Source organism: Pezoporus wallicus, unplaced genomic scaffold, assembly GCF_028554395.1.
Source record: "Pezoporus wallicus isolate ANWC-B61680 ecotype Strahan unplaced genomic scaffold, APGP_CSIRO_Pwel_v1 contig_2595, whole genome shotgun sequence".
In the NCBI taxonomy this organism is placed as follows: domain Eukaryota; kingdom Metazoa; phylum Chordata; class Aves; order Psittaciformes; family Psittacidae; genus Pezoporus; species Pezoporus wallicus.
This window is the reverse complement of record NW_026640968.1, coordinates 328,187-350,155: the sequence shown is the minus strand read 5'-3', so window position 1 is coordinate 350,155 and position 21,969 is coordinate 328,187. Positions and strand designations below refer to the sequence as shown.

General features: G+C 38.2%; 2 protein-coding genes across 8 annotated transcripts in view; one reads left to right on the top strand and one right to left on the bottom strand.

Annotated features, from left to right (window-relative positions):
• Positions 1 to 21,969, bottom strand: part of RASGRF2 (Ras protein specific guanine nucleotide releasing factor 2) — a 275,229-nt gene that overhangs the window by 6,568 nt on the left and 246,692 nt on the right. The window lies entirely within an intron of this gene.
• Positions 1 to 21,969, top strand: part of SSBP2 (single stranded DNA binding protein 2) — a 181,878-nt gene that overhangs the window by 134,894 nt on the left and 25,015 nt on the right. For 4 of the 7 annotated variants that reach the window (XM_057421391.1, XM_057421393.1, XM_057421392.1 and 1 more), the window contains 7 exons: positions 2,472 to 2,531; positions 5,551 to 5,617; positions 5,806 to 5,876; positions 9,582 to 9,673; positions 15,142 to 15,190; positions 17,146 to 17,181; positions 19,841 to 19,895. In XM_057421391.1, the coding sequence (XP_057277374.1) occupies positions 2,478 to 2,531; positions 5,551 to 5,617; positions 5,806 to 5,876; positions 9,582 to 9,673; positions 15,142 to 15,190; positions 17,146 to 17,181; positions 19,841 to 19,895 (424 nt within the window). In that variant the 5' untranslated portion in view covers positions 2,472 to 2,477. The remainder of the gene's footprint in view (positions 1 to 2,471; positions 2,532 to 5,550; positions 5,618 to 5,805; positions 5,877 to 9,581; positions 9,674 to 15,141; positions 15,191 to 17,145; positions 17,182 to 19,840; positions 19,896 to 21,969) is intronic. The other 3 variants (XM_057421394.1, XM_057421398.1, XM_057421390.1) reach the window with 1 other exon arrangement.

Genomic DNA, 21,969 nt, shown 5'->3' with positions numbered 1-21,969 from the left:
ATTGCTGACAGCCCTCTTCCTCTCTGCTAGCTGGGGTGAGCAAGGAAGTCTTTGATTCACTGGCATGGCACCTGTCTACTTCCGCCACTGAACTTTTGAGGCAAATAAGGAGAGAATTTAGTGTGGGAATCCATTACAGGTTTTCCAGTATACAGGTGCTGAATTTTGATTTGGCACAAGTCTGAGGTAGCAGGAAGAAATGTTTGTTTCTTAAACATGAGAAGAATCAGTTTTTTGTCTTCAGAAGACAAGTGCTACACTGACCAACTGTGACCACCAGTTTTAAGTTAGTGGGCTTGAGACCTGCCTGGAGCCAGACCTTCTCAAAAATCTGAGGTGGCTACTCACATCAGGTCACGGCAAATCAAACCATACAGGCTTACTGTCAGGCATCGGAAACCATCTTTTGAACAGTGAAGTTGTGACTTCTGTTAGTAAGCTTTTTTCTCTTGTTACTGTACTGGGGTATTTGTGTCATTGTTTTTAATAAAATTTCAATTCTGTGAAAAAAAAGTACAGTTTGGAATGTTTTTATAAACTGCATAGAAAGGTGAACCCACTGGGGAGAGAGGGACAAGTAGGTTTCCACTGTGCTTGAAAGGAGCAATGTTCTGCCAATAACACACGGTTATATACTAATATTAGTAGTGTGATTCTATATTAAGATATGGTTGACTTGAGAGACACTGCTGATTTCCCTTTTATGAACAACTGTAAATAAAGTTAAGGTTTCATTTGCTGAATGAGGTAAGGCAAATCTAAGATGCTCTCCAGAGTATCTTGCTGCAGCCCAGATAATGCACTAGGTTGACCTTTATGGAAATTGTTGAAATTATAATTTTCTCATGCTTTTACTGCTTTACAAGGGCCTGCATGTTTACAGCCTTCACCACATGCAGAACGCTTTTTAATTTCTTTTTCTTTCTTATCAGAGATTCTTACCATCAGTGAAAGGGCATGAAGGAAGGCTCCCTCTTCTGTAGCACAGAATTTCAAATACCTTTTTTAATAATCTTTTTTCAATTGTCAGTGAACTGTCTTCTTCAGTTTGTAAATCCTCTGTATATAAAATTGCTTTCTAGTACCTATTTTGAATTCATGTTTATATAGGTTACATTATTTCAGCTTTCATCTGATTCTAAGATGTGAAAGGATCTATTAATTTTTTTATTCAAGATAATAGGAAAAAATCCTTTACTAATTATTGGTAAAATAATTCTTTTGCTAGCTATTGCTACTATTAATACATGATTACTAGCATTGATTTTTCACTGGCATTTTAGTTTATAACGCAGTAGTGCTGATGGAGCTGAAATACGCCATTCATTGGTCCATAGCTACACTAACTAGATGATGCCTGTGTAGTTATATTTGTTTCTTTCCAAAGAGACACCAAAGAGTGGGTTTAAAAGTGCAGTAGCTCCTTTGTTATTGGAGATTGCTCCTGGGCAGTCCCAGCAGACTCCTTTCCTTTATCTCTCCTTTGTCTCCAGTGGCAGTGTCACAGAACAGAAGTGAGCTCTTTTGCAATACAAAGAGTCAGTCTTTTTGTCCCCGTGTTCACAGTCAGAGCATACTTTTAGCTTTTCATTTTCTTCTGTAGTTATAGGTACGCTTGCTTGCCAAAATGTTCCTCTTCATCATCTGTTTAGTCAGATGTTTATCCCTTTTTTTCCTGTATGTAGATCTCACACTTGCCACTAACCTCCTGGCTATTTAGATTTCTAGATTATTGTCACACTTTAGGGTGGAATAAGTAGAGATGTTAAATGTATTTGCTGGTACCACTATTTTTTTATTATAAGACACTGACCTTCTTTGTCACATGGGCTGTGAATCATGTAGTATAGTAGTTATCAAGCGACACTAGAACTTCACAAGTTGCAGGATGGTATGACAGATTTGCGGTATAAATCTGGCTTTGAGAGAGGAGATGTACTGCGTGAGCGTGGAGTTGCATATGGAGGATGGGACAAGTGCAACATTGAATTAATACTGTTAATGGAACAACATAAACTTGAAATCTGTGTCTTCACAATCTTGTATTACATTTTACTGTATTATAAAGAAAAAGTGAATGGAAAGTATTTGTGAATTTTTATGCTATTACTTACCTCTTTACTTTTCCAAGAACATTTTTGTTTTCTATTGCAGGGTTCGTTTCTTTTCCCCTTCTGCAGTGGAAAGTATAGGTGTGTGATTATGTGATCTAAATAGTTTATTATTCTACACTGTTAATGCATTGCTTATATTCTGCATTCACAAGTGCTGTAGCAAAGTTCTAAATAGATGCATCTCAAAATTTATTTAGTTCTGCAAAACATTGTGGAATAATGTACTGAATGCTCTGTGGAAGTATTTAAGCTGGATGCTTGAGGTATGAGCATGGCACAAGGCATACACCCAATGACTCAATGTGGTATTTGCAAACTATGTTGAATTATTTAGCAGTATTTCTTTGTTTTTCATAGCCTTTCATGTCTCCTCGGTACCCTGGAGGTCCAAGGCCACCTTTAAGAATACCTAATCAGGTAAGAGTTTATCACTGATGCATTATCATCCAGGGTGATGGATGGTGCAGTGGTGGGGACAGGGAATGTTGTCTTGTTGGCTCTCAAGGACTTGTGGGTTACAAAACTCATTCAGTCCTTCCCCACCGCATTTTATCTGACCATTAGTCATTTTGATAAGGTGCAGCCATGCCACTCCCAGCTGACTTTCCTATGCATAATTATTGTCTATGCCTCAAAATTGTGAGCTAAGCCTTTTTGCAGAGGGAGTATATAGTTGCCTTGTGCTGTGCTGCATTAACCTCCAGTCAGTGCTGCCTCCTCTGAGATGGAGGCAGAATGTCCCCATAATTGTTACACTCTCTAAAGTTCCTAACCACCCATCAAGTAGTTAGCTCTGAGAATATTTTTTACTTAATTCTATGTAAAATGCATCCCTCTCTCCTAATCTTTGTTGGATATATGAAGTATATTTATTTCTTAGTAAATATGAAGATTATTGGTGAGACGGAGAGACTGTGAAGTGCTTTATGGCTCTTAGAGACACTGAAGTCTTGATAAAATCATCAAATTCCCAATTTCTCTCATTTCCAAAAAGGATATGCATGACAGCGTAACAGGAATGAGTTACGAGCTGCTGTTTGGTTCTGAAAGCAGATAGCATCTGTATTTTTAGGTTCTCCTTGGTGCAGATAGAGGAAGATATTAGAGGAGATATTGGGAAAAGTCATAAGATAGATGGAATGGGTGTTTTGGTCCAACTTAGACTCCAGGTCCAAATTTCTGGTCACAATTCAGTGAGCTGGCTATTTTTTGGGTCTGTATAACACCTGAACAAACTTATCTTTAGCACCGGCATATTATCAGAAAGCATGAAGTTTAAATTTGAGTGGGCTGCGCATACCAGGTGCCAAGACATCTTCAGATATTCCCCTACATCAAACACGATGATGTTTAGGAGCAGGTTAAGTTACCTGTACCACAGCTGCTTCTCACAAAGGGAAACGGGTGACTTAATTAACCTTGCAGAAGGTTAATTCAGTTGTCATCAAGGGACAACTGAAGCATCAGTTAAATCTTTGCTACAGATATACTATAACTCAGTACAAAATATCTTATTTATTTTTACACTTCTCAGTAATACCTTAGCCAAAAACACTCCAGTGTTTGGGTTTCACATATTCTTTTGTTTTTCTGTTTCTGAACACTGTAAATGCTGGCAGGTAGAAGCAGGATGTGGTTGGTGAGTGCTGTGAAAGCACTGCCAACCTGCAGTTTCAGTTTCAGATGTGCTTTTGTCTGCAAATTGTGATATTTTGAGTTCAGAGCTGTAACATAATCACATAATCTCAGTGAATTACTGCTCTTGCCATTCACTTACATTATGCCACATCAATGAATTACTGCTTTTAGCAACACTGACATTATTTAAGTTACAGTATAGATGGGCAATGTGTGGAAGTAATAAACTACTGTAGTGCAGCTTTAAGGCTGAAATTTTGATTAGATGGAAGTCAGTAAAAAATCAGAGTTAAAATTCTCTCTTGTTAACTATCATTTTATTCCTTAATGCCTTGAAGTAGGGATTGTGTTTCTTAGTCAAGGAAGGTAACATAGGACATGCATGCACAGCACTGTACAGTGCTGTGTAAGGGTTATCTGAGCTAGTCTAGGCTTTGTAGGAGGAAAATCAGTACTGAGTGTGGCATGAATACCCCTAGGTTGCCTCCAGTACTTGATCATATCCTACAAGATCAAGACTTACAAAGTTATTTGCTGTTGGCAATGCACTGTGCTGTGCAGAACACTTGTTTTTCTTGGGAAGTAGTCTGATGTGTTAAAAAGGAACTGTGGTCCCTCATGTAATGATCCACAGTGTAATGACTGCATGAGATAAGGCTTTGGTCACATGTGTTCACAGCAGCAAATGCCTCCTTCTCCTTCTGTGTCCATCTTTGGCAGAAGTGACAAGTTCCTGCTTTGCTGGTAATTGACACTTCTCCATACATTTCATGTATTGTTCTTACCCATTATCCTAACTTCAAGCCTTTGAAGTACATATAAAACTCTGATTTAGATGACATCATTGCAGATTATTTGTGAATTCCATTAATCTTGCAGTGCAGTACCTTTTGGCTGTATTACCTTAGAGGAAATAATGTGCATTTTAATTGTGAATTTCCTGCCTCTTGTAGAACGCACTCTATAGTATTTGCAGATAAGTTCCCTTTTGTATATATCCGAGACTACTGTGGTGTTTCCTGTTCAAGAGTAATTTACCCATTCCCACAGTAAGCATTGCCTGTATTGCCTGAGTAGATTACTTTCAAGTAACAGATTTACTCAATCTGGATACATTTTCACTGAAAATGTGGTGGTGTTTTGAAATGCTAGGTGGATCAGCCACGAAGACCCATTCATAAAAAAACTTCTTTTTTGTCGACTAAACTACAGGTGAGAGACTATAGAAATTAGCCTTAAACCTAATTCAGTTACTATAAACACAAAAGTTGGATTAAAATGTGGGGACATAAAAGCAATGTGTTTGATTTGGACCAGAAGTGAAATAACAACACAATGTACCTTAATGTATCAAGGCAAGATTTAGGAGCAAGTTTTGTGACAGTTGTTATATCCTGTATATGAATAATAAGCTTATCTTTGCATTGGTGCCCTTCAAGAAGAGTAAGGCAGAGTGGAAGATAAAATATCCCCCACATTACAGCTCACTATCTGTACACTCTGAATACTGTACAGTTGGCTCAGTTACGGCTCACTTTTGGAGGATATCCGTGTCTGCATCCTGACTTCTGAAAGGAAATGTTAAAATAATGCTTAAAAAGGAAGTTAAAAAGGAAAACTGTAACAGTATAAGCTTGGGATAAATTGGTATGTACCGAAGAAAAAGGCACTGTTTGGAGGTTAAATAATAGGTAAGATGAAGTGAAGGGTGGGCAGAGGAGGTGCGAATTAGGCAATTGCATCTTTAAAGTAAATTTCAAAGGAGTGTATGCTCTTAACATGGTTTCTGTTCCTGCAGGCTCTTGGAGGTGTCCCAGGAAGTCAGCCATTATTGCCTAGTGGGATGGACCCAACAAGGCAGCAAGGTGAATGAAATAATTATTCGGACTGTTCAAAAGCACTGGCTTCTCAAACTTGTGGGTTTTTTTCCTGCTTCAAAGCTTACTGCAGCTTCTTAAGCTGTTGTTAATTAAAAATGAGTGATATGTTAAAGCTGTTTTAGAAGGTGCTTGTGTATTGCATGGTTTTTTAAGCTGCACAATTTTATTTGCAGGGCATCCAAACATGGGTGGGCCAATGCAGAGAATGACTCCTCCAAGAGGAATGGTTCCATTAGGACCACAGGTACCTTCCACAGATAGATGCCCATTTTTATTGATAAGCCTATACTGACTCTGTTACTCTGGCTTTCAGTAGCTTGAAGATGGCCAGGACTTGTTCTTCTAATCCTGTTTTAAAATAAACTTTCTGTTTTACAAAAGCTAATACTGAGTTGCGGCTGTACAAAGTCTAAAATAAAACTGTCAGTCATTTCAATTAGGATTTGAAATTAAAAGAGGAATCCCTTGCCTTGCTTACTTCAGAAAAGTTCTGTTTGTTCTACAGCCATTGTAGGCTGACGTTTGTGAAGGAGACCAAGTGTTTCCTCATCCTCCCAGCGTAATTGATTATACTATTTAGGAGGAAAGGATTGATATATCTAACTTAGGTAAACTCTGTGTACCAAAAATACCCCCAAAATTCTGTAAAGTTTTTCTTTCATCTACTGTTGATCTATATTTTGGGGGACTGCTAGTGAGATTTTAATGTAAAATTAGAATTTCATGCTGCCATTTCTCCCCCTTGTCAATCAGAAGAATCTCTCTAGCTCTGTTTCTGACATCCAAAGCAACCTTGCATTGCAAGAATCAGCCTTCTCCAAGGTGCTAATTATTTATAGGCTTTTTCTTCAAATCTGTGAAAACATGAGTGGATATTTGTCAGTATTACATTTCAGCAGTAAACAAATTAATTCTGATGTGTACCTAAAATATGAATCCAGAATATTATTCTGTGTTTTGTCAGTGCTGTCAGTGAGAAGATTTAGGTGGTGGTATTTCATACCAGTGTTGCCAGTATTTTGTTTTACAGCATGCTGCTTGTGCCCACACTTTGCATTTTTACTTCCCCATTTCAGATAATCTCTCTAGAGAGTTCTTCATTCTTTGGAATAGCAACTGAATTTTAAATTATTAAATAGCTTTGCTTTTCAAATCTGTTCATAAGTCTTTACAGTTTTGGGTCTTCTTGGGTAGAAATCAGTTGTGCAGTCTATGCTATATCTGCTGTGTGACCAACAGAATATTATTATATTATTCAATACATTTGTTGGGGTTTTTTGTATCACTGAAGTATATTTGCCACTTGCCTTTTGGAGGTAGGAAGAGAAACTTTGCAATGCTGCCATATGAGATTGAACTGATACTTTATTCAGCACCATTAGTCACACAGCTGGCAAATCTCATGCCAATTTTTGCAAGAATGATTTTTACATTTTTGCTGTCTCCTAAAATCTAGTGGTTTTGTAAGGTTCTTCTCTCTTATACTGAACATCCTCTTAAAATGGGGAAAAATATAATCTACACAAAATTTAAGTTTGCAAATTGATCTTTTCTGTAAATGGATCATCTATCTTTGTTTCTGGCCTTTAGGATCTTCTCAGAATACAGTTCTAAAACAAAATTTGATGACTCTCACCTACTTTTAACATCCTCTTGTAAAGTTGACTTAGGTGTGACTGTAGTAGGAAGCTCTGCTACCTTGCTGCACAGGCAGTCAACTTGCAGAACAGTTGATGTGCTGATATAGAAATGCTTATGTTCAATATAGCATGCATGTGCTAGAAAACTTAAAGAAAATTTACCTGAGATTTGTATTTTATGATTCTAGACTGTTTCAAACTAAATAACAGGAAACAAAAAAAAGTGGATAGTTGTAAATGCTTGAATTTATGAAGAAGTTCAGAGAATTAGGTTGAGGCTTTTTTCAAGATACAGCTATGTTAGATGAATGGGGTCCTACCCTCAGTCTGTGACTACTACTTCTCCCCATCCTTTGTATCTGCTGGTGAGCCTCCCACGTTCCCTGCTGCTTTCCAGACAAAAAGAATTAAGTCATCTTCAATATTTAAGTAAGAGGTTTTAGCTAATCTGTCTCCTTTTGGCCACCTGATGTTAAAGAGCACTTTTCCAAATAATTCAAATGCCAGATAAACAGTGGTGGTGCTGACTTAGAGTTAAAAGCTGTAAGGAGCAAACTGGGGCACTAACTTCTGTAGAGAGTATAGCTGCAGATGAAGGAACATGTATATTGGTAGCCTTAATGAAAGCACTCTTATTTTAGGACAGAGGAGTACATATGATTAGAATTTGCATCAGTTAGAGTTAGAAGTACATTTGATTAGGTTTCTTTGAGTCCTGTGGGATTTCATAGAGATCTCTAACCCGAATCCGCACAAATGATTCCTGAATTAAGATAAAGAGGGGAGATACCAGAGATACCAAACAGGGAGAATGTCTTGGCCCTACACATCAGGATGGAAAAATGAAATAAACCAGATACAGAGCTGCTGTCTTGTTAGTCAGACTGTTTTCTCTTCCAGATCCAGCACTGCCAGCTGGGGTTGTCACTGTGCCCAGCTGTTTTGACTAGCCATCACTTACTCCTCTACAGTTGCTCAGGCAAATCATTTAGGATAACTTAGGTTAAACAGGAGTTAATCTGGCTACCTTGTGCCACCAGTCAGTCTACCTGCTGGTACAGAAAGGCGGGATAAGTAGTTACTGATGACCAGCAACTTGAATATCACTGCTGAGTCTGGAAGAGGACGTTTGCACCCTCTGGTTGTATTCTTGTAAACCAGCTATCGATGAAACTCTTTCAGTATTGCTAACAATTAAGAGATTTTTTAGTTTGGGGTTTTTGTTTCAGCAACAGAAACTTTTCTCCTAATTCTTGATCATTTCTAGATCAGTTCTAGATAACTGATCATGTCATATCAGTCAAATATAAGCATCACCAGACCCACACTTTGACTATCATTGTTGGATTTGTCCCATTCATGACTTCATGTTTATATGGTTTTATGAATCAGACTGATTTAGAGAACACCCATAAGTATGACTGATACAGTTTATGCAGCTTATAAACCATGTCTGATTTATACCATACATGAAATAGGTTTTATTAGAGGAAAACAGACTGCAACAACAACCTACTTTTAAAAAAAAATTACTTATTCATTCCCACGTTCTTCCAAAATAGATAGCTGTCCATTGTAGAGAATTTTCTATTATCTATTCTTTTGCAATATCAGAAAAATGTAGCAGGATTAATACAGTTCAGGGAGCCTGTTATGACTCCCAGACTGTTTTGCTTGTATTCCTTTGAATGAAAATAGGTATAATTTATTTTTCTCATAACTAGTACAGTTAAACTTCTGTCATAATGTCAGAGCATAAACTCAGATTTTGTAGGCATTGGGCAGTGCATTTGTTAGCAGTGCTATGACATTCATTGTACTTACTATAGTACTAGAATCGACTGATTAGAAAAGAAATTTAATGATTATGCTGTATGTTATAAAAGTGATATAGTGTAATTTTATACAAGCACTTACTGACATCTTAACAAAATGTAATTAAAAATAATTCTATTTAAATGCCATGATGTAGAAATTTGGAATTTAAGTCTAGGTTTCTGATTTTGAATGAGTTCCCTTTATATAAAAGTTAAATACGTTATAAAGCCTGCCCCTTGCTGGCCATTGCCTTGACTTCTGCATGTGTAAATAATTCCTCCTGAAACAACTGGCAATTCTTAGTCTATTTCTGTTGTATTGCAAGTCTTTCTTGCGGGGTTAACAGTGTTATTTTTTGAAGTGAACAATGGAAACTCCTGAAAGAATGAATTACATTGGCCTGTCCAGTCAGCAGTTATGTAGGGATATCATTAACCTGCTGTCCTTTCTTTCCCCCTCCTCTTTGGTTTTCTTTTTTTGTTTTGTGGTAGTCTGATCCTTGGTTATCATTGCAGAACTATGGAGGTGCAATGAGACCCCCACTGAATGCTTTAGGTGGCCCAGGGATGCCTGGAATGAACATGTAAGTATAATAATGAAATCTTGCCATATTTAGAAAAATCATTATTTCATTGTAGAAGTAACATTTCGGATATGGCAGTTTGTTGGGGATTACCCACAAAAGGATTACCCAGAAGTAACATTTGGGATAAGACAAGGAGAACATGCTTTGACGAGTAACATGCTTTGATGACTACTAACTGCAATTTAAAAAAGTGTCCTTATTGTAAAAAATAGCAACAACCAGCTTGTGAACTTATTGATAATATTTGAGTCCAAAAGCATATACTCCACAAATGTAGTACTGCTAAATAATTGCTTGCTCCATCATAACTAATGCTTATCAGATTACTTTTGAAACAGCTAATACATGTTTATTGTATTTTACCATGACGTTTGAAGTTGAAACTTTGTGTAACCTGTTTTAGTAAGGTTTTATGTGTTTGTGAAAAAATGCTGGTTTTGGAACAAAATTGCAAATTTCAGGGATCAGTGTTAGCATTTCACTGGCACCTTTTAATGGCCTGTGTGACCTGCAGTGCTGTCTCCAAGCACTAAGAATATCTCAGTCATGCCTGAATAGGAAAAAAAAAAGTGATTTTGTTTTTTGACTTCAATTCATAAACTGCGTCTCAGAGTTTAATTTCCTGATTGACTATATTTGCCCCTTTGGAAACTGCAACTTCAGACTTTATTTTCCAAGAACTAGGATCAGCAGTATAGGACTAAGTTTAAAGATAAAATGCAGCTGCTATTAGTCATAGTGTTAGCTATTTCATAAATCACTCCATTTTGAAACTGGTACACTGATAATAATGTTTTATGACACTGTCAATGCATCCAAATTAAACATTTAATAAAGAGCAAAGCCCCCTGTTTGCATTGCATTGAAAAAAATACACAGGTAGCTTTTTTAAATGTGTGTTTTATAAGCTAATAGTATTTGGCTCTACAAAAACCATATGGATTTCCAGCAGAATCTGCAACAGTGTTTTCTAAGTCGATACTTAGAGCTGCCCATGACTTCCAGTAAATTTTCAAATTCCAACAGCTTTTTAGGTGAAAGGTGTTTGTCAGTCTCCTCATAAGGGCTGCTTAAATTTCCATGTCACTGTGGCTTAACTCAATCATGTATCTCAGTCATCATTTTAATATTTTGGTAGCTCAGAGTAATCTGTAGTATCATCAGAGCTATTTTCCATTTGGTGCTTTTGCTAGATGTATTTGTGTTACTTAATGTCACACAAACAAGTTCAGGGTTTTGGGGTGAGAACAGACTTCCAGTGTTAGTAGAAATATTCCTGATTTCGTAGAAGAGTTTGGGCTGGAAGGGACCTTAAAGCTCATCCAGTTCCAACCCCTGCCATGGGCAGGGACACCTTCCACTAGACCAGGTTGCTCCAAGCCCCGTCCAACCTGGCCTTGAGCACTGCCAGGGATGGGGCAGCCAGAACGTCTCTGGGCAACCTGTGCCAGGGCCTCACCACCCTCACAGGGAAGAACTTCTGCCTAAGAGCTCATCTCAGTCTCCCCTCTGTCAGGTTAAAGCCATTCCCCTTGGCCTGTCCCTACAGGCCCTTGTCAAAAGCCCCTCTCCAGGTTTCTTGTAGCCCCTTTAGGCACTGGCAGCTGCTCTAAGGTCTCCCCTTAAGGAGCCTTCTCTTCTCCAGGCTGAACAAGCCCAGCTCTCTCAGCCTGTCTCCAGAGCAGAGGTGCTACAGACCCCTGAGGAATACTCATCACATTTGACACCAAGATGTCAACCACAACTCTTTTGAGTGCAATGATCCAGCCGATTCCTTACTCATGGAGTGGTCCATCCATCAAATCCCTCTCTCTCCAGTGTAGAGACAAGGATGTCCTACAGGCAGTGTCAAATGCTTTGCACAGTGTTCTAGCTAGATGACATCATTTGCTCTTCCTTCATCCACCAATGATGCAACCCTATTGCAGGCGGCCACCAAATTTTTCAGGCATGATTTGCCCTGAGTGAAGCCATGTTGGCTGTCACCAATCACCCCCTTATTGTCCATGTGCCTTAGTATAGTTTCCAGGAGGATCTGCTCCGTGATCTTGCTGGGCACCAACTGACCAGCCTTCCGTTCCCTAGGTCTCTTTTTTTCCTTTTAAAAATGGGGGTTACGTTTCCAGTCAACAGGAACTTCACCAGACTGCCACAACTTCTCAGGATGGATAGTGGCATAGCCACTTCATATGCCAGTTCCCTCACAACCTGTGGATGCATGTCATCAGGTCCCATAGACTTGTGCACCTTCAGGTTCCTTAGATGTTCTCGAACCTGATCTTCTCTTACAGCAGGTGGTTGTTCATTCTCCCAGTGCCTTCTGAGACTTGGGCAGTGTGGCTGTAGCTCTTGTGAACAAAGACTGAGGCAAAATGTCACTGAGTACCACATCCTTCTCCACATCCCAGGTGACTAGGTCTCCTGTTTCCTTCTGGAGAGGGCCCACATTTTGCCTAATCTTAACTTTTATCATCAATATATCTATAGAAGCTTTTTGAGTTGCCCTTGACATCCCTGGCTGATTGAGTTCTGTCATGGCTTTAGCTTTCCTAACCTGATCCCTGGCTGCTCTGACTGTTTCTCTATATTCCTCCCAGGCTATGTTGCTGTTTCCACCCTCTGTAGGCCTCCTTTTTATGCTGGAATTTGTCCAGGACCTCCTTGTTCCTCCATGGAGGCCTACTGGTGTTCTTGCCTGACTTCTTTGTTGGAATGCAAATGCTCCTGAGCTCAGAGGAGGTGATCCTTGAATATCAACCAGCTTTCTTGGGGGCCCCTCTTCCCTCCAGGGCTGTATCCCATGGAACTTTACTGAGCAGGTTCCTGAAGAGGCCAAAGTCTGCTCTCTTGAAGTCCAGGGCAGTGAGCTTGCTGCACACTCTTCTCACACTCCCCTGAGGATCTTGAGCTCTACCATCTCATGATCGCTACAGCCAAGGCTGCCTTGGACCGTCGCATTCCCCACCAGCCCCTCCTATGTGAGGATAAGGTCCAACACAGGCCCCCCTCCTCGTTGGTTCCTCTATTGCTTGGAGTAGGAAGTTGTCACCAACACATTCCAGGAACCTCCTGGACAGCTGGTGCCTTGCTGTGTTGACCCTCTAACAGATATTGGGGTGGTTGAAGTCGCCATGAGCACGAGGCTTGTGAACATGAGGCTATACCTATCTCCCTTTTGAGGACCTTATCCTCAGCCTTCCTGGTTGGGTGGCCTAGTAGCAGATCCTCACTGTAATGTCCCTTGTCCCTGCTCTTCCTTCAGTCCTGACCCACAAGCTCTTGGTTGGCTCTTTATCCATCCCAAGTGCAGTTCCATGCTCTCTTCTGAAAAGTAGGATCCAATAAAACAAATATTGTATATGGAAAACAAAAAACGGTGTTTTGGTTTGGTTTGTTGTTTTTTTTTTTTTTTGGTGCTGGGGAAGGAGCACCTCATATTTCACCTTGTAATATTTAGGAATTGCTGAAAATTTGAATGTTTGAATATGCTGACCATTTCACCTGAGGAGCATGAGTACTGTTGAGTCCCTTTTCTTGCTTCACCTCCCTTTTCTCCCAATAAATAAAGCAGGAAAGGCGTTCCAAAACCAAAATCGGTGCAAATAAATAAGTTTTCACTTGATTTATTATAGTTGTGTTTGAACTCATTTCTTTATATTTTCATCAGCAATGTAATAAAAAAAGCCACCACAGGATACAATATTAAATCCCTCAGGCAACTTATCTACTTAATAGGTTTTAGTTTTGCAAGACTCTAAAATAGATAGAAAACTTCCTGAACTCGTTAATAAAGCCTGCTTTCTTCTCTATATTTAAATCACTCTCCCATGTCTGGAAGCTGTGATGGCTAATGTTGCTTTTCTAAAGCTGAAGGGGCCAAAATGCCATTCTAAATGTGAAAGTTTTGTCATCTGCTCTGCCTCTGAGTTGTCAGGGCCTTCCAAAAGTGATTTTGCCTTATTTATAAATAACTACAAGCTCCTAATGATCTCAGGAATAATTACAGTTATTGCGATGTTATTACTGTAAACATGGAGATTTTACCTCCCATATGGCTTGGATCCCTCATAAGGGACTGTTAAAAGATGAAGCCTAACCATCAAACTATTTTTTCTGAGCTCAGCTAATAGTGAGAATCTTAAAATAACAGCAAGAGATCTGAAAAAAACGTCCTCTATCTACATGGCTCCTCCTTTTTTCCCTTCCCTGCCCTTACTATCCCTCTGAAGTCCCCTCAGAGTTGTCTTTATCAAAAGGCTTTTGTGGCTGTGAAAACTCTTGTCCCTCTTGTTGGGGAGCTGCCACTTCATCATGTGTACACCACTTGGGTCAAATGTAACAAGGATGTTTAAAATCTCCATTTTGACTGCTCTAGGATATATTATGTGTTTCTGTGACTTCTGTTGCCTTACTCAAGTAGCAAACCGTTTTTAGATACATTTCTGAACATGTTCAAAGTATGTACAAACTCACATGTATTCAGTTGTTAATACATGAGATTTATTGTAATTATTGTCAGATAGAGGTTGTAACAATGATTTAATGTGGCTTCTTCTTTTAAAAATACAAGTTTTCTCAAAACGTATATAATGTACTACCATCACTTTCACTAATAAAACCTTACCATACTTGCAGTATTCTAAAGCTATACTGAATAAATGCATTCATCTTCAATTCTTCAGGAAGGTATTATCTAAGCAAGAGTACTGTTCCTATGCCTGAAATTACACTGCTATTTTAGTACCTTCCTGCCTTTGCCTCTACTATAAGCAGACTTTCATGGACTGTGTGATTCTTCTTCCAGATATTTTAGAAAAGGTTAAGAGAGTACAAGGAAAAATCTCCTGTGAGAACTTACAAGAATTTGGGAACTTGTTTTTTACGCTTTGCAAAACTTCTGTGCCATATTAACATGTTGCATATATGTAACACAGAGTTAAATTCTCTTCGAGCAGAAGTAAAACACTTCAAGAGACACACACTCACAATGTCTTTCAAATTGTTGTCGCATTGAGAATATAAAAGGGGAATGTCTGGCACTTCCTAAATTTGCAAGTGTTTGGGACCAATGCAAAACTGTGCCATCTCCTCTGCAGCCTCTGGCAGTGTGGCTATTGGAGAAGAACTCCTTATGGTGCCATTCTGGCAGGTCCTGTCCTGAAAAGCAAAGAAGTATCAGAATGGGTCGGGAAATAAAGTATCTTAAATGTGAGTGGCAGGGTTGTAACAATAAATAAATTATCTTTCATCAACTCATAAACTGATTAAATGATAATAGTAGTGCAACGCTGGGAATTTTGCTACAGCAGTTATGACTTGGTGTGGTTATGGTTTATAAACAAACACACTATTTCGAAAAAGCTATCCTTCCTTACTCTGAAAACAGATTGTTTTTATTTGCTTCCATAAGAGCTGGTTAGAAGATGGGGATTGTTCTGTGTCTCATCTTACATCTTCTGTTACAGGGGTCCTGGGGGTGGTAGACCTTGGCCAAACCCAACAAATGCCAACTCTGTAAGTAAATATTTAAAATATATTAGACATGATCTTATATTTAAGGAAGTATTTCACATCAGTACACCAGGAAAAACCTTCCAGTTCATTCATCAAACAGGATACTGCATGCTTTATATTCCTGTAACCCTAGTGCACCCTAGTGCAGAGCAGGTACAGTGTGGAACACATCTGAACAGAGCGTTCACTGACCTGCAGATATCCAGCTGTGTACAATAGCTCTGCATCTTCACATCAGTTACAGCACTTCCATAACACAAAAGTTATCCTGAGGTATATTCAAAATACATTTTTGTTTCCTTTAGTACCACTAAGATGAATTAGGTCAATACTATCTGCCCAGCAAGATCTACAGAAATCACAGCTTTTAAAGACACAGCTCAATGGGTGCTCACGTATTTTACATAACAAAAGCACATTTTGCTGCTCTAAATCTGGGAATACAGAAGCACAGAGCAATTCCTTGCAATAAATCAGCCATTTCTCAATGTTTTTTGTAAAAAGCAGTGAACTCTATTGAATTTCATGGCAACTACAAAATGAGGTAGTCTAATAACAGCTTGAAGGAAGCTGAGGCATCCCACATGAACAACAATGGTCTGGATTTTCTTCAGAAAACACAAAGGTAGTTTTCATTCAGTGATGATACATCATTAGTATTAAAATGTGACATCTTTTAGCACTTGCAGTTGGATAAGATGGGTCTGGCTTAATGGACTAGCCTGGTTCTTTCTAGCCTTGTTCTCAATTTTGATTATTTAATTCTACTAATGACAGCTGGGGGGGGGGGGGAGGGTGATTAAAAAAAGACAGCTGAAACTCTTCCTCAGTTTTCTTCTGCATGTACTCAACTAAAATGGATGTTAGGCTAGCTGAAATACTTTAATTCTGTGAAATTAATAGAGAAGTCCAGTAATAGACGTATTTATAAGACTGAGCTGTCTGACAAGTTGTCTACCATCATGCAAGATGGTGATGCTGCAAAATAATTTTATATTTTGTCAGTGCAGTTGCTTAATTCTTATCTGATATAATAGTATTGGTCCCTGGCTCTTCTAGAAAGCATAATTGCAAAGGTCATCATGAAGAAGAAAACTGGATTATTCTTAGGCAACTGGATTTCTCCTGATATACTCTGTAATAAATACCATAACTGAGTTTGAAATGAATATAAAATACTGTCCTTTAATTAAAAAAAAAAAAAAAGAAGAGGTAGGTTGCAAAGAAAGAAAACTAGTATCTTCTAGGGTTAAAGAGTTGTTTTTCCTTTGAGGTCAAGACTTTAATCAATATCAAGTACACATAAGAACACACAAATTCAGTACACGCTCCTCTTGACTTAAATGCAAGTATGTGCTGCTTAATTTTATAAACCTTATGAAGTATATTACCTTAATAACATTATAGCTTAATCTTATAGCTTAACCTTTTACTGTAGACTGCAGATCTTTAAAGACCTTACTGTGGCTCTGACAGTAAGAATAAGAAGACTATTGCAGTAGATGCAAGAACTGGATTGGTACTAGAGCCTGTAACCTGGTATCTTTAAAAAGTGATGATGGCTGTTAAAAATGCATGCCTCACTTACGAAACAATGGAGAGCAGTTAAGAGACCTCAGCCTACAGACATTTAAATAGGTGAATGATGTTATTTGTATTCATTTGAGTGGATACCAGGGCATACTATTCTTAAATGGAAATATTTTTATTTGAAATATTGGATATTAAATTTGGTTTGTGTCTGTACTGATAGTTGACTTGAAGTTACTTACAAGGCCAAGTTGTTAAAAAGATGAGGTGGGTTTTTGACAACAGTAGCATTTTTTTATGATCCTTAACTGTGTCTTTGAAATAAATTAAACAAATATGCATAACATACAGCTACACATAAATGTATATATGGACTCCACCTCCCTGGAGAAGAAATTACTGGTTTGTTTCTGTTGCTATTACAGATACCGTACTCTTCAGCATCTCCTGGGAACTATGTAGTAAGTACACTCGTGTGTGTTTGCTTATTATAATGGATGTTACATTTTATTTAGGCAAAGACACAGCTGTCCAAATGTTAAGAAGAGCCCTTGTGTATTGGTTGAGAACTGAACATCTGATCTGCACTTAGTTTTTTTTCTGCCGTTTGTGGTGCATATGTTGATGTTTATTAGGAGAATCATTATCAGTCTGATCAGAATTGCCCTGAGTGCAGTTTTACTTCAGTGAACACTTATATATCCAATAAAATATATTGCCTTCATAATAAGGGACAAAAAAAAAACCAGTTTCCTCAATATCACAATATTGTGTATGAGTTTCTGAACTTTTTCACAAAAAAAAATTGAAAATTTAGAATAAGCTTTTATCTCCCTAAAGATATACATATGTGTCCTTGTAGCTCACATTTTAAAGGAAATTTATGTTTTTATAATTAACTTCTAAAGACTTTCAACTTCTTTCTTTCTCCATTGTCTGGCTTCATTTCACAGATATTGTCTTAATTTAGTATGGATTAGTTGGTATCATTGTTTTTTCTTAGTCTGTACTTCAGAAGTAAGTTGTTAAAACTTTATAATAGGCCCAGCATTGAGCTGTCACTCAAAAGGAAACAAAATGCTAACCCTCTCAACACTTTACCTATCAACAAAAAGGTTTTTTGTAATATATACTACTGGTTTTTGTCTCTATCCCAAAAGATTAACTGTGTTTATCCTTATAGGCTCTTTATTGTCGTTGTACTGTTGTACTTGGATTATTTGTACTTCTCATGTACTCTTCTAAGGCTGGGGAGCTTTTAAAGCAACTTTTTAGCCAAAGGATTTGAGATCTGGAACCTACAAACTCTGAGGGCTCAGTGTGCTTAGCTTGTCAGACAGTTTTTGAGAAATAATTCCATTAGATACGAATATATTCTAAGGGTGAAAGTAGTTGATACCAAGAGGCTTTCCAAGAGCAGGAAACACACAAGCAATGAGAGTAAATGCAAATTTAACATCAGTTGCAAAAGTTAGTAGTGAACATAAGTAACTTTTCTAATAAATGAACAGTTAGTGCTTTCTACACCTTTTTATGTTATGCTGAAAAATATATATAAACCTAAAAAAAACAAAAAGTCATTGAGCTTAGTGCTCAAGCACGCAGATAAAATGTCTGACAGCTCTGTGATGCCTGAAAGGTCTTATACATTATCCAAAGGTTTCTTTGGAATCTCTTGCTCTGCAGCAGCAATGATGGAAATTCTTGCTGAGGGCTGAGTAGGCCTTTCAGACAGTTTTGCCAAGCGAGATTCTAACACATTCATTTCTGATTCAGTTCTAATTTGGGACGGGTAAAAAGCAATGTGGTTGCTGGCAGTATGAAATGAAGTTATGATTATGCCTTGATTTTTATAAGCTGATCTGTGGGTGTTGTGGTGGAGCAAGTCCGTGTTCTAGCATGCTCTATAAGTTACTCAGTGACCTTGCTTAAAACCTTCCAAAATACTTCAGTGAATTATAGCAAATCTCAGCAATGTCTTGTAAGCAGACAGGGACAGCTAAACCTTTATATTCAGTGCCACTGAAAACATATTCCTGTCTGGAATAGTGTATCTGCTATTTTAAATTATAACAAAAATGATTAAAAGAATAATAGTCATATGGCAATGAAAACAAATTTTGCTAGCTGTGTATTTTTTATAATGGAAAGTTAACATTTATTGTATTCTATTGACACAGACATTTTTACCTGGAATTTGTTAGGTTTTCATATTACTTAAAAATATTAGTGAATCTCAAACAGAGGAAGCAATACACTATGGTTCTGTTCTTCCTAAGTGGTAAGGATATTTAGAATAATATTATTGCAGAAATTCTTAAAGAAGCTTTAAACACTTGTTTAACAACCAAAGCAGTTTGTGTACAACTTTTAGTCATAAGCAGATTTGTAACACAGAAATACCTGAAACTAAGAAAATAGATGTTCTTTGATGGGTTGGTTTGTTTGTTTATCTTTGAGTTGGCAGTCTGGGCAACTAATATGACTGTATCCAGCATTATTCTGACTTTTTTAATCCATTTGTTAGTACTTTGAGAAGAAATGTTTTATACAGATGTTATTTTAAAAATTGTAGGATATTGTACAGACAGAATTTAGATGCCAACAGTATCAAGGTACCAAGTCTGCCTTAAAAAGGCAATTCTTAAGGTGATTAGGTTCTTCTGGTCCCATGGGACACCTCCATATTTTGTGCTTAGCGCTTAGCAAACATTACTTACTGTACCACTGACTGTGAACAGAGTACAACAAAACAGAAATGTCAGCTGAAAAAACACTGGTAATGAAAACAGGTTGAGGGAATTAAGTATAATTGTCTTGGGCCCTGTTCCAAGTATTTCTCTCATCTGACTCACTGCATGACACAGAGTTATTGACTAACAGATATTCTTGGGTCTGTATACCTACGTACATCAGAAATCTGTGCCAGAGCTTGCTGACCCATTACCTCATCTTAAACTGTGATGTTTCGCTAGCTTAACAGAAAATGTGCATATTTTTACCAATTTAATTCATGACATTCATGGTACTTTTTTGTTTTTCTTTTCATTTGTACTGTGTTCAATTTTTATTGCAGTATCTTTTTCTTCCATTCCAACTGACATTCTCTGCTCTCTCTAGGGTCCTCCAGGGGGTGGAGGGCCACCAGGAACACCTATCATGCCTAGTCCTGCAGGTACTGAAATATACTCCAAAATAATAAAAAGTAATTGTAAAGGATTTTAGGAAGCACAACTTGGACAACTTGCAACTTGGACCACATGGAGATTTTGGCCAGGCAAAAGATTGGCCACATTCCAACCAAGGTTTGAGGAAACAAGGAGGAGGATGGGAGTATTTGGGATGGCTAGCCAGCTTCTCAAGGCTTAATAGGTGGTCAGCTAGATGTAAGTATTGCCCTCCATCAGTGTTGTGCAAAGATTCTGATACCAAGGTGGAACTGCAGAATGGGGAGGATGCTGTCCTCCCCCATGGACAGAATCCTGCGAAAATGCAAGATGCAGTTGCATCTTGTGTAACATCAGTATTCAGTAGCTACTCCTTTTGTAGCTACTCCTTGTGTAATATCAGTATTCAGTAGCTACTCCTTTTGGCTTATATCTGCCTTTGTAACTCACTTTCACCAGCTAAGAGGTCCCCCATTCACCTCAGTGATGTTACAGCCTCCTCAGTCCTTGTATCATACATGTTCTTGCTGTCCTCTACAGCACAAGAGGGTAGAGGATTTTGTTAAGTAATTATGAAAACATCTTGCAGCAGTGTAAGATCTTCATTAAATACTATCACAGGGCTTCCTTGTTCATATCATTAGTGGAAAAGATAATTAGTGCAAGCTGGCATTTAAAGTCAGAGTCCCTTTTAACATAAAACAAGCTCATGGACAGCCTCTGCCACCTCAGCACTGCAGTTACGGCAGATGTTAGGCTCTTTGTGTGCTACTCAAATGTAGCTTCTGCTGACAGTTTTTCCCACTTTCAGTCAGACTCAAAGATGTTTTGAGGTTCTGCTTTTGAAAGTATGAAAACACTTAGAAACTGACCACCTGAGAGTTTTGCCATGGTATTTATTTGCCTCTGAGACAAACCAGCTCCAAATGTTCCCATGGCCCAGGCAGCCTCTATGTACTTTGACGTGAGCCAGCAGAACACGAGGAAACTTAGGGAGGTGTGTTGCAGAAGGATCTGATGGTGGAAGAACTTTTTGCCTACCTCATTGAACATTAAAAATAACTTTTTACATGCCAATCTTACTTTGATAACTTCAGGCTAAAAGCTTTTTGTCCCACCCCCACTTCTGCTAACAGTGTATTTAAATGTTCTAGTGATACATAGTGCTCTGTTATATAATGGAATTATTTATTCACCAAGGTGAACTGATGCTTGGAAAACTTGTCTGAGAAAGGTTAAGAAATAGACAAAAACCTTGATTTTAACTTCCCATAGTACATACAAATACATTCTTACAGGAGGTCAGGCTGCATTCCCTCTTCCAACACATTTTGGTGGGCTCAGCTTTCTTGTTTTTACTATTTCTAACTCGAAAATTCCTCAGTCACCTCCTCTTTGAAAATTAATTACAGCTCAGCAGTGATTTTTGTTTGTATTCATAATCTCAAAACTCTGGTTCAAAGAGGTGGAACGGTCTTTCGGAGGATCTGGGTGCAGAGTACTAAGCTATTCTTTATTCTTTTTGTAGGTACTGTAGTGTTGCTGTTTTTTCAGAGTTCTTTGTATTTTTTAAAATCATGCTGTCCCCTTAGGGGTGTATTTAGACTTTCCTTTTTTCATTCTCCTCTCAGCAAACCTTTCCATTACATGACCTATCTCTTGGGAAGTTCCTTTGGGAAAGGTTTTGCATAATTTGTCTACCATCTGCTGCATTTTTTGCCTTCTCTTTCATACAGATATTGATAAAAGGTGTTAGCACTGGGGATGAGCTGGAGATCAGAATGAGTAATCTGTGTCTAATGGTTCTTAGGCATTGGTAAGAAAGTTCAACCACACAGTTAGCTGGGTTGCCTCCTGCATTTCCGCTCTGGAGTTGCTCCATCTGAATGTTCATGTGCACTTATTGCAGAAGAAGAATTGAGATGGAATATAGGTGTGTCAGCATTTGATAAGGGCAAGTGAAACTCTTGACAGAACTTACTGGCTTAAGCACCATTCTGTGCCAGAATGGTTTTGTTGATTTTGGACTTAAAGAGGTTTTCTGAAGCATTGCACCATGCTGTACCATTAAGATACAAAGCT